General features: G+C 44.6%; 1 protein-coding gene across 1 annotated transcript; it reads right to left on the reverse strand.

Annotated features, from left to right (window-relative positions):
* Window positions 1-807: 807 nt before the first annotated feature.
* LOC113020180 (serine protease 27-like) lies at window positions 808-10,326 on the reverse strand. The gene is made up of 8 exons (XM_026163936.1): window positions 10,272-10,326; window positions 7,893-7,913; window positions 7,542-7,704; window positions 7,091-7,359; window positions 3,607-3,752; window positions 3,219-3,520; window positions 2,829-2,993; window positions 808-1,265 (listed from the first exon to the last, which is right to left on the reverse strand). Exons 1-8 carry the CDS (start codon window positions 10,324-10,326, stop codon window positions 995-997), a joined length of 1,392 nt encoding a protein of 463 aa, XP_026019721.1. The 3' UTR covers window positions 808-994.
* Between the last annotated feature and the right edge of the window lie 2,540 nt (window positions 10,327-12,866).

The following is a 12,866-nucleotide window of genomic DNA, read 5'->3' on the forward strand; positions in this document are numbered from 1 at the left end:
GGTGTGGGAGAAGTTTGGAGAGACGGAGAGTTCTTGACAGACGGATTGGGGCTGCGGCTGCAGTGATGCGGACGCTGCACCGGTCCGTCATGGTGAAGAGGGAGCTGAGTGTAAAAGCGAAGCTCTCAATTTACCGGTCGATCTACGTCCCTACCCTCACCTATGGCCACGAGCTGTGGGTAGTGACCGAAAGAACGAGATCGCGGATACAAGCGTTGGAAATGAGCTTCCTCCGAAGGCTGGCTGGCCTCTCCCTTAGAGATAGGGTGAGAAGTTCGGCCATCTGGGAGGGTCTCAGAGTAGAGCCGCTGCTGCTCCACATCGAAAGGAGCCAGCTGAGGTGGTTCGGGCATCTGACAAGGATGCCTCCTGGGCGCCTCCTGGGTGAGGTGTTCCAGGCATGTCCCACCGGGAGGAGGCCCCAGGGCAGACCCAGGACACGCTGGAGAGATTATATCTCTCGGCTGGCCTGGGAACGCCTTGGTGTTCCCCCGGATAAGCTGGAGGAGTTGGCTCCGGATAAAGCGGATGAAGATGGATGGCACTAAATTAAATTAGCCTTAAATCTAATTGGCCCATAATGAAGACTGAGATTTCAAAGCTGGAAATTCTTACATGTTTATAAAGATTCCAAGCATTGTAAGCCCTGTGGAAATTGAAAATGATGAAACTATCCAAATTCATCACGTGGCTCTGATGAGCAGCTAAATCCACGGTCCAGAATAAACAACATGTCAGCAGACAGTGTTATAAGAAGAAGAATCCAGTCATTTACCTGCTGCAGTGCAAACACGTCTGTACAGATGCTCTCACTCGATGATGAGTTCCCACAGTTTACCACCGAGGTCTGAAACTGCTGCATAACTTCCTCAGCTAACATCATGAAAGATAAGAAAATCCTGATGTTTGACTAAAGAAACTGTAAGTGCAGTGGTCCACATGTGTAATCTGAGAGATGGACTGGTGCAGAGTCTGGGCAGAACTCTGTCAGCCTTCATGTTGCTGACTCACCTCCTCCTCTTCCAGGACTCCAACCGGCCGCCCAGCACGCCAAGCCCTCGGCGAAGGTTCTCCCGTTGTCCAAGCAGATGGGCTGGATGTAGTCGGTCAGGGTGGGCTGGGCAGATAGACGGAGGATGGCTATGTTGGTCCCGGTCGTGTTGCTCAGAGTGATATTTGTCACATTCAGCGTCACCTCAAAGGGGTTGGATCCATTTAGCTTCAGACGCCCCAACACGACAGTCCACTCGGACGCTACAGGGGAGCTGTGGGAGGAACGAAGCACACAAACATAAACTTCATCAGCTTCAAATAAGATCTACACCTTTACACTCAACTTCATGGGACCCAAGTTTTACAGATTTGAACCTGGTGACATTCAGGCCTGGTTCTAATTAAAGAGGTATATATTTAACTAGAAGACCCAGAGAGCTAATCAGTTAATGGTGAAGTTTTTCTCTTTGATTTAATTTGAAAAAAGTACAAAACACGTCACAGAAAATGTTGCTGATGAAAAAAACAATCTGAGTCGAAGCCTTGCTTTATCTTTATAGAGCTGCACATCAGGTTGCACTGTAAATGACAATGTACCCATGGACTAGTTTTAACACAGAATCAGCTTAAATGCTAACCATGTGTTGGACTGATCAGCTACATGTGTGGAAAGTGTGGAAGTGTGGCACCATCAGGTGATGTGGGCTGGCACTGAGATCATCTGATCTGCTGGGACTGTGTTCAGTTTTCATTTTTAAAGACTCGCTCATTTCCTTAAAGGGATGGTTACATTTTCAGTCTTTTGGGCACAGTTTTCACTGGTGGATTAATCCACAGTGGAATAAAGTTTGTTTACAAAATTTTGACTCAGTGGAAAGAGAGAGTGTTCAGTCTCAAAAAGATCTCCACCATGTTTTTTGACCACCATTGGTGGTTGTTCATCTGCATGTTTATGCTTTTAATTTAATTCTGTACCTTTACTTTAGATTTTTCATGTTGTAATCCAAACAGTGTTGAACAGCTGCAAACTAAACTTTTCTTCATGTTGTCTGTGAAGGTTCTCAGTCATCCAGGTCATCGTAGTCTAAGGAGCTTGGAAAGAAACGTGTCTGGACTTCTTTAAGTTGCTTGAAGATCTCTCATCCGAGAAGCTTCTTCAGTTCTAAGGTCAAATGGTGGAAAGTCCCAGATTCAAGTGTCCCCCCCAGAGAGGGACAACAGGACCCCCCTTTATCATGTTGGAGCTTGATGGTGATTTGATTCCTGCCAGTCTTGTCCCAGTAAAGGTTTTTAATAGTGATTATCAGAGCCAGCACTACCATTTTGGACGGTAGACAGATTTTTTAAATTCCACCTGAGCTAATCATCTTGGTATTGGCTCTGCCTCTTAGATCTTCGCTGTCAAATAGGGAAAATATGTTTCAACATAAAATGTAAATATGTGGTACAACTGGTCCGTGGTACAACTTTTGCTTGTGCTGTTGTTGGTCTGTCAGCCAGCTATGGAGAAGAATTCTAGACTACAAAGAGCTGAAGTGAAACTGAAGGTTTAAAACAATGAATGAATAGTATCCACTGCAGCCGCTGTCTGTACCCTTTATGCTGCATTTTTTTCAAATCTTTAATGATTTTCTTGTGCCTCTTTTTGTGAACTCAACTGTCTCTTTGTCTCTTCCGGTTCTGGCCCACTTTGTCAACTAATCAGCATTTGACTGATGCACAGTGTCATCAATGTCAACTGGACGTGGACACGACTGTGGTGGAGGGAAAATCATGTCATTTACTCAGTCCCCAGAGGATGAACTGTATCATTGTCTGTCCAAACTTCAACTGACCTTGAGAAGCAGTTGGCGTTGCTCAACACTGAGTCCAAGGCCACCAGAGACCCATCACACACGTGACTTCCATTCTTCTGTAGGCTCGCCATCCACGGCCACGAACCAGCCACCACTGAGGGTCCCCCCATGTTGCGAGAATTCCTTGGAGCTTGTCCACAGACCAGTGCTGAAAAAATAAACAGAGGAAGACACAAAGAAATTTTAAAAACTTGGACCGCATGAACCCATCAGCTTGAGGTCAGGTAGGTTAGACCAAACCATTTTTTAATAAAGTGCTTTCATGATGGACACTCACAGTGGGGAGTGGTCGAAGGTCGCGTGGTTGTTGTAATGATGGCGGCTCTGTTGGTGGTTGTTGCAGGGACTGTGGTTGTTGTGGTGGGGATTGTGGTTGCAGGTGTGGTAGTGGTGGTTGAAGGTGTGGTGGTGGTTGGAGGGGTGGTGGTGGTTGGCACTGGTGTCAGTCCTGTGCAGGAGACACTGAGGTCGCTGTTGGTCCCAGTGGACGTGAACGTCATGAAGCCCGGCTGGTTGGAGGAGATCTGGGTCCTGATCCAGGTCTGGTACTGGGATACTCTGGCGTAGACTCCTGGAAGATTCGGCCTGGCACAACCTTCCCCAAAACTGACGACTCCCGCCTGAATCCAGCGACCGCTCTGCTTGCTCACCATTGGACCTCCTGAATCCCCCTTTGAGAGCAGAAACATTTACTGTTAGCTGAGGAGAAGAAACTGTAGAAGGTGAAAATGTGCCAAACACAGGTAACAACAATCACCTGACAGGAGTCCTTTCCTCCTGCACTTAACCCGGCACAGATCATGTTGTCAGTGATTGATCCCACTCCATAGTCACAGTTACACTGCCTGTTTCCCACAACAGGAACCTCCACCTCCATCAGGTTTTGTGGAGAAGGAAGGGGCACTGAGACGGACAAAAAAATCAAACAAAAATCTGCTCAAAAAGTTCAACATTTATTGTCCTATCTGCTTGTGGAACATATAGGTGGTCAGCATAAGTTTGGTACCAGAATGATCTTGTAGCCACGATTCCTCATGTATCAACCTCATTTTATAATAACCTCATGTTTTAAAAGCCATCCATCCATCTTCTTCCGCTTTATACCTAAGCAGAGAAGCCCAGACCTCCCTCTCCCCAGCCACCTCCTCTAGCTTTTCTGGGGGAACACCAAGGCGTTCCCAGGCCAGCCGAGAGATATAATCTCTCAAGCGTGTTGTGCGTCTGCCCTGGGGCCTCCTCCCGGTGGCACATGCCCGGTACACCTCCCCATAAGGAGCCCAGGAGGCATCCTTGTCAGATTCCCGAACCACCTCAGCTGGCTCCTTTCGATGTGGAGCAGCAGCGGCTCTACTCTGAGCCCCTCCCAGATGGCCGAACTTCTCACCCTATCTCTAAGGGAGAGGCCAGCCACCCTTCGGAGGAAGCTCATTTCCAACGCTTGTATCCGCTCTCTCATTCTTTCGGTCGTGACCATAGGTGAGAGTAGGGACGTAGATCGACCGGTAAATTGAGAGTTTTGCTTTTAAGCTCAGCTCGTTCTTCACCACGAGGGACTGATGCAGCGAGACCCCGAGATACTCAAACTCCTCCACTTGAGGCAGGAACTCATCTCTGACCCGGCGTGGGCACTTCACCCTTTTCCGGATAAGAACCATGGCCTCAGATTTGGAGGTGCTGATCCTCAATTCCGCTGCTTCACACTCAGCTGCAAACCATTCCAGCGCGAGCTGGAGGCCGTTACCCATTGAAGCCAACAGAACCACATATCTGCGGAAAGCATAGTTGAGATTCTGAGGCCACCGAAGTGAAAGCCCTTCGCCACTTGGCTGCACCTAGAAATTCTATCCATAAAAGTTATGAACAGAATCGGTGACAAAGGGCAGCCCTGGAGAAGCCCATCACCCACTGGGAACGAGTCCAACTTATTGCCGGCTATGCGAACCAAGCTCTTGCAACGGTTGTATAGGGATTGAATGACCCGTAGCAATGGACCAGACATCCTATACTCCCGCAGCAGCCCCCACAGGACACCCTGAGGGACACGGTCGAATGCCTTCTCCAAGTCCACAAAACACATGTAGACTGGTTGGGCAAACACCTATGCACCCTCAAGTATCCTTGAGAGGATAAAGAGCTGGTCCAGTGTTCCGTGACCAGGACGAAAACCGCATTGCTCTTCCTGTATCCGAGGTTCCAGCACCCTGGCATAAACTTTCCCCAGGGAGGCTGAGGAGTGTGATCCCCCTGTAATTGGAACACACCCTCCGGTCCCCCTTGCTAAAAATTGGAACTACCACCCCGGTCTGCCAGTACAGGGGTAACCGCCCCTGATCTCCCTCCGTTTCTTTCCCTCCGTGGTCCTTGTCCCTAGTCTCTTGTCTCCAGTATCTTTGTGTTTAGTATTAGTTCCTGGTTTGGGTTTGTTTTTGCAAGTTTATTGTTTATAGAGGTTTTTTTTTCTGCAACTGCAACATTTTGGGTCCTACATCCTGACTGCCACAGCCATTTCATAACATTAACACTACAGAAACATGTATCGGATTGACTTTGTTCAGGAGCAAGCCGGTGGGATAAAACACCTCTAATTTACAGTAATGTGAATCACACATGGTAAAATTTAGCTTATTTGTCTGTCCGTCTTCAGACAGTAGTTCTTGTAAAGCACCAGAATATTATCACATGCTCTGTGGCAGGGTGTGGTCTGTGGTTCCACTGCAGAGGGGATAGTGGGTTCAGGCGGCAGTACCAGGGAGGCTGGCAGACCAACTGGCTCCAATGTGGTATTCCATACTTTAGTAAGTGGCTGGAATTAGAGGGGAAAGGTGGAACTGTATGGGCTCAAATTGTGGTCATAAATAAATTGTAGTAATAAGCTCAGTAAAGCGGCAAACCCATCTGTTCTCTGACTGGACTGTTAAATTTGTGATTGACATCACATTGACCAATCAGCTGAAGGGAAGAAAAATCGGGGCTAAATTCATACTTGTTGAAACCCACACACAAGCGAGGGCACGTCCAGTTTTTGCTTTGTATCTGTAAACAGACCTTAACAAAAAAAAATTGTAACTTGCACACACGCACGCACGCACGCACGCGCGCACACACACGCACGCGCACACGCAAGCACACACGCACGCACACACACACACACACACACACACACACACACACACACACACACACACACACACACACACACACACAAACAAACTTCCTGTTTTACTTTGAAGGTATGTGTCATATGTCTTTGCGTCCTCGTTTCGTCAGCTCTGATTTCTCCCTGGATTCAAGTTTCAGTTTGGTTTCATCAGTTTCCCGGTTTAGAGTTTTCTTAGTTCCCTGTGTTTACTATCTCCACTCCTGTTGAATCCTGCACTTCTTGTAAATAAAGCTCGTTCTCATCACAACCTCTGCCTGCACGGGTCCTCACCTCACCTCCACATAGCCTGCCTTGCCAGCCAGGACAATTTATAGATGCATGAACATAAAAATGTCAATGACCAACATGGAGAAATGTTTCATGAAGACATTGTAAACAAGGAGAAATGCGACAAGGCAAAGTGGAGCCTGGCAGAGTTGGAAGACTTTTGTTGAAGACTGGTACACAACTCACCACACAATGACTTGCTGCATATCATTTCTAAGTTGCTTACATTTGAATATAAAATGTATTCAGTAAGCAGGAAAAACTTGAAAAGTGATGGGCAGTGCTACCTGGCAATAAAAAGATAAGACAAGCAAGCTTGCAGCTGTTTCTGCATAAGTAAGACTTAACATCTGCAAAGAGAAAATCAAGATCATGGAAATAAATATAGCTGTCTCAGAAGTAGTAACACAGACATGGATTCCTTCCCTTACATTGGGAGTGTCATTAAAAGTTGGGAGAACAGACAAAGCAAAAGCCTTCTTACAGCTGAAGAACATCTGGAACCAGAGAATACAAGATTACCTCTCTGAACGAGAGGCCAAAGAATTTATGGCAACAAGATGCCTGAAAAGATACCAAGACGTTGAGATACAGATGGCATCAGACGGTTTGTTCTAGGCATTATTTTCTATTGAAGGCACAATTCAAATTTAAAAATGAAACATTTTAAAAATAATGTGTTTGCAGTCATCAGAATCTCTTTAGCTCACAGAAGAAGAATTATATTGCTCTAAATATTTCTGAGACAGCACTCTTATTCCCTGCATTATAATCAACTTTACTCTAAAACCAATCTGGTGTCTTTATGACCCACCTCCTTCTCTAGTACTTCCCCAGCCGGTGACCCAGCTGTTAACACCGCTGTAGAAGATGCTGTCTGAAGCTGCCAGGCAGACGGGAGAAATGTAGTTGTTGAAGGTCACCGGTGAGGAGAGCCTCAGCAGGCAGACGTCGTTGTCGTTGGTACCAGAGTTGTAGTTTGGATGTTTGATGATCTGTGTTACTGTTCGAGACACTGCATTGGGATTAGATCCCCGTAGACTCTGACGGCCCAGATTCACAGTCAGACCGCTTGCAGTAATGCTGAGATCAGGAAACGAAACGATGCACAGTTATTGTGATTGTTAAAATGAAATGACATCTTTGACTTTCTGCCCTGTTAGCTATTTATCGTGTTACACCCCTGGTCCCCTGATGGGGAGTTTTCATAATGTCTTTATTCCACTAAATCATGTTTAGAGTGCAGCTTCAGCCTCATCACTCACGTTTGAAAGCAGTGAGCAGCAGTCAGCACCCACTGACTGTTAATGAGGGATCCTCCACAGAAGTGGGACCCAAATCTTTGCAGACTGACCTGCCAGGGCCAGCTGCCAACAGGGGCCACCTGTCCTCCTACAATCCTGGTGTTCAGAGACGCCTTACCACAAACTGAAAACCGACATTAAAACACAGAGTGAGCATTACTGTAGGAGCTGTAAACTCTCAGCACTACAAACTGCTGAGTGAGGACACAGTGATCCTGGAGTCTACAGTTCACTCACAAACTAATATTCATATGAAACTAAAGATTTATTACACATAAAACTAAATCATTACACAAAGAAGCTTTTTCTTACCATCCAGCTGTGACTCAGACTCTGAAACACAGAAAACAATAGTGGTAAAATTGACTGGCTGTGGTTAGCTGAAAGCTTCCAGCAGAGGCTCCAGCAGAGAGTCAGTCCCCACAGACTCCCATATTAAAACGTTAGAGCAGAAATAAAAATGTTTACAGCCTGTGCACACAGTGGATGTTGTTCTACTAATACCACTACTACATTACTGCAGAGGCTGACAGTGTTATGTTCATTCATCCATCTCAGGGTCAGAGGAGAGTATGACACAGAAATTTAAAGAAACACAACACTGACTTCAGTTAAAGGTTCACATTCAAACACGACACAAACAGATGCACGCAATCAAAATATAGTTTTCCAAAGGTAGGTGTCCAACATCACCTCAGCTGTAGTAATTATTCTCATGTGACCCATGAGTGGATAAATATTAGTAATGATACTAATGCATTAGTAATATTTATCCATAAGTCATGAGAACCTTAACTTCCCCATGAACATGAACATGTCTTCACATTCTTGCTATGGTATTTTAAAGTTATGTTTACTGAAGCCTACATAATTGTACCAAATAAAGTGACTTCCTTCATTCATGTGCAAGAGAAGCATTAGAAATATCCTGTCTCAGAGTGACGCTGAAAAACTAGTTCATGCATTTATTACTTCCAGGCTGGACGACTGTAATGAACCGTAAAAAAAATCCTGCTCCTCACATACAAGGTCTTAAATAATCAGGCCCCATCTTATCTTAATGACCTTGTAGTACCATATCACCCTATTAGAGCACTTCGCTCTCGCTCTGCAGGCCTACTTGTTGTTCCTAGAGTATTTAAAAGTAGAATGGGAGGCAGAGCCTTCAGTTTTCAGGCCCCTCTTCTGTGGAACCAGCTTCCAGTTTGGATTCAGGAGACAGACACTATCTCTACTTTCAAGATTAGGCTTCAAACTTTCCTTTTTGCTAAAGCATATAGTTAGGGCTGGACCAGGTGATCTTAGTTACACCGCAGGGCTAAGGTTTAAGATTTTGATGATTTGATGACATATAAAGAAAATTCTGATTTTGTTATCACCAACAAAAATAACTTTTGAATATCCAACTCACAACATATTTGTCACGCCGTTAGGCGTCTCATAGCAGTGCAAAAGGTACCTTTCCACATCCTCATGAAACACTCTGGTTTCTCAATTGAATCGAATAGAAGACATGCTTAGGGAAGAGGCTCTAGCGTCCATTCCAGCCCCAACCTTAACCACAACCTGAACCCTATCACAAAGTGTTTTCCAAAGTGATTCATGATCAAAAGTACATAATGCTTTATTAGGTTGATTTTCATGCCACACGTAAAACCCATCTATAGATTCATTCCAACCCGCTCTCATGCCTCCTTACGGATCCCCACAAGGGACATGGGAGAAAAAAAAAATTAACAACAAACTCGGGATCTCGCAAAAATTTTAGCTGCATTCTTCGGAGGCCGCCAACTCGAAGTCGACCCAGAGGTCGAGGCACGATGTGCCGGGAGAGCGGTGTTCCTCGCGGCTGTAGTAGGTATCGACCTCCCGTCAGCTTCGAGATGGTGGGTGTCAGATCTCCGAAAACGTCGGAGCACTTTTGCAAATATGTGATGTTTTGTAAACCGAGCAGATATCTGACGTTTACACAGCTACAATTATGCTTCAAAATATCTTAAAAGTGTATTTTGTGACCCAGAAAGAGTAATATTACAACTAAGTAGCTGCCGCCATTGTTGGAATTCAACTTTTGCGAGATCTTGAAAAAGTTTCGCGAGATCCCGAGTTAGTTTTGCGAGCTCTCGCAAAACTTTTGTGAGATCTCGCAAAAGTCTGTCTTAATTTTTTTTCTCCCATGTCCCCTGCGGGGCTCCGTACCTCCCAACGCATAACATACGGATGAATTGTCACAGCCGTCGGTATGTTGCGTGCTGGGATGAATGTGTTGGAATGTACAATCTACAAAGGACTGTGAGCCACATATTTACACTGTAATACCTGTTCTAAGTCCTAAGTGTTGACGAATACCACCCATATTAGAAAATATGGTGAAGTAACCAAAAAGAAACTGAAAGGAACATAAAAAGGAATTTCAGGTATTAAGAGGGGAAAGTTTTTATTTCGATGTGCAGTTATTGCCAGTTATGTGACTTTGGGAGATTTTATTCCACTTTTCCATTTTTCCAGTGCCTTTCTTAATTTGATTATTTTCCCTTCGTCCACCCAGTGTGATATTCCCTCCTGCTTCGAAAAGTGAATTTTTAAATTCCAGGATTTCCTGCAGTGTCACTTTAAAGTGAAGCGCTGTGCTCCTGAGTGTTTTGGCCCTCTGAGTCGTTCCTGATGCAGGTGTGTGCAGAGAGCTCTTACCTTGGGTCAGGAGCATCAGCCCAGCAGCCAAACACATCACTTTGTAGAAAGCCATCGCTGTAAGATCCAAACATCCAGACCTGCTGAGGCATAAATAACCTTCCTCTCTCCTCCTCCTCTCTGTCTGCATTAAGCACACCTCTCTCAGACACCTGTCTGACGACACACCCAACACCTCACTGCAGCTCACCTGATCCAGGAATTTCAGCTTCCAGGCAGCAATGTTGAACCTTTTTATTAATCCTTTCCAGCAGTCCTGTCTATGTCCTTCAGCTCCCTGACTATCCCACTTCTTCTCTCTTCATCTGAATGCTTTCCTGTACTTCCTCATTCCAACACCAAGTCTTCTTCAGTACACCAAACACCTTCTTGGATGTTTCCCTCAGTGCTTTCCCAGCTATCTGGTAACTTTTTCTTACCACCCAGAGCTCTCCATCTCTTATTTTAGCTGCTTCCTCTTCTTCATGTTTAAAGTCTTCCTACTGACTGCCATCGAATTCTCCCTGAGACCAATGTGCAGTCTCATATCTCAGATTGCAGTTTCTACAAAAGATATACTTTTATCACCCAGCAACATCAGTTTCTTTATTTATTTTCTTTATGTCAAACACAAAATGTAACAAAAACAGCAAACATTTTGGTGTTCGTTAAAAGATTCTGTTCCACCCATCCATCCAAAGACAGGTTGTTTCTCTCATCAGTATGATAAATCCACTTATTTCATATGATTTGAATCAGGTTTTTGTGAATGAATGAGCTAGATACACAAGATGAAGATACAAAACACATCTGTTCTGTGAAGGAAACAGATTCATTTCATATTTATCTGCAGTGACAGCGGGACTGACACAATAGGAAGTGCCAACAATGAGCCTGCCCAGGAATAAACCGGTCAGACTGCACCAAGTTTCCCCGAATGAACAAATGAACTGAGTTCACTGCCAGTTATATAACGTGAAAGTGTAGTCTTCTATTTCTCAGTGATAGCTCCAGTTTTCTTTATTTTGTAGAGGTGGCATGGGGAGACTGAGGGCAATATTAAATACTCTGCACATGCTCAGTAGGAGTGCAGTTACTTCCCTTATGCAGACGAGAACAAAACTGATTTTCTCAGAAGGAAATGAAGAAGACACCTTTGAGTCACAAAGACAATAGAGATTATTTACATTTTCTATGGTTATACTATATAAATAATAAGTGATTGGTCTAATTATAGCGCGGCCCAGCCGATTCCAGTTTCCAACAATGGCGGCAGCTACTAAGTTTTAATATTACTCTTATTAATCTTTCTGGGTCACAAAATAAACTTTTTAGATATTTTCAGGTGAGAATGTAGCTGTGCAAATGTCAAATATCTGCTCTGTTTATCAAGACATCACATATTTGCAAAAGTGTTCTGACTTTTTCGGAGACGTCTGTTTCCCACCAGCTCGATAGCTGACCGGGAGCTCGAGGGTCACACTAGAGATGTGAGTGAAGTTGGCCCCCCGCCTTCTTCAAATCCAACAAAAGTGGTATCAAACACTTGTGCTGGTTTATGCTGCAAATTTTTTTGTTTGTGCCGCTTTCACTTTAAAGATATCAACAAAAATTTCTAGAGGTCAACAGCCCCCCCCCCCCCCCCCCCCACACACACACACACACATTAACGGAATCAAACAAAATTTATGACGAACGTTTGTGCTGGTTTGTGTTTTTATTGTTTTGGCTTGCTTTGTTTGTTCGTGAGTAAATCAGTGTGGCTGAGATCAAAGTTATTAGATTAGATTAGATAAAATAAAACTTTATTAATCCCTCGGGTGGGTTCCTCCGGGATTTTCACACAGCTGAATAAACGTCAAACAGAAAACTGATTAAACAGAAGTGTGAGAACGTCGAGAATATATGTCAGTGTACTTTTATATTTTAGACAGCAAGGAGCAGACGGACGAGTTTATTAAACTCCACCGACACAGCGGTGACGCAAATCTGAAGGCTCGACCGTCCAATTTCACAGCCGTTTACTTCCGGTCTATCCGACCTTCTGAGGACCCCTGCCCATGTAGACCCCGAAGGACGGGAGCTCAGGAGGATGCAGCCTATGAATTTGGACACCCCTTTTGTGTGTGTTTATCTCTGCTCTTTGTCCGAGCATCTGTTTGTCATGCCCTGTGTTACCTCAACCCTCAGTCTCCTCGCTTTTCAGGTTTAGTTTCATGTTTCTCAGTTTTCCCAGTTTAGGTTTTCCTTAGTTTCTGTTCATGCCACCCCTGCTTCTGTTTGTAACCCTTCACTTGTAAATACACTCACTCGGGGTAACCAGTGCCAGCTCTTGGGTCCACTTCTCTCTCTCTCGCCGCATGATTTGCCTCTGCAAATTGTGATGCCTTTAGTTTTCAGTACTGGTGTGCGTAACATATATTGTGTTCATATTACCTCTGTTCTGCTAATCTCAAGCAGATTTGGCATAGCTACATCTTACTAATTAGCCTTAACAGTGTAATGGTTCATAATGTGGGTTCAAACACAGTTTTTTCCTCATTTATACTGTAATCTTTTTAGGTGTTACTGATAATATCAATACAGTTCAGCTGATCCAGGGTGGTGGCATTGTGC

This window comes from Astatotilapia calliptera, chromosome 4 (assembly GCF_900246225.1).
Source record: "Astatotilapia calliptera chromosome 4, fAstCal1.2, whole genome shotgun sequence".
Taxonomy (NCBI): domain Eukaryota; kingdom Metazoa; phylum Chordata; class Actinopteri; order Cichliformes; family Cichlidae; genus Astatotilapia; species Astatotilapia calliptera.

Excerpts from the sequence above, each read along its gene's own strand:
- LOC113020180 (XM_026163936.1), bottom strand. The coding sequence starts at position 10,326 with ATGGCTTTCTACAAAGTGATGTGTTTGGCTGCTGGGCTGATGCTCCTG. Across the intron at positions 7,705-7,892 it reads GTCTGAGTCACAGCTGGATG|TTTGTGGTAAGGCGTCTCTG; the intron begins GTAAGAAAAAGC and ends GTCGGTTTTCAG. Across the intron at positions 1,266-2,828 it reads AACGCCAACTGCTTCTCAAG|CTCCCCTGTAGCGTCCGAGT; the intron begins GTCAGTTGAAGT and ends TTCCTCCCACAG.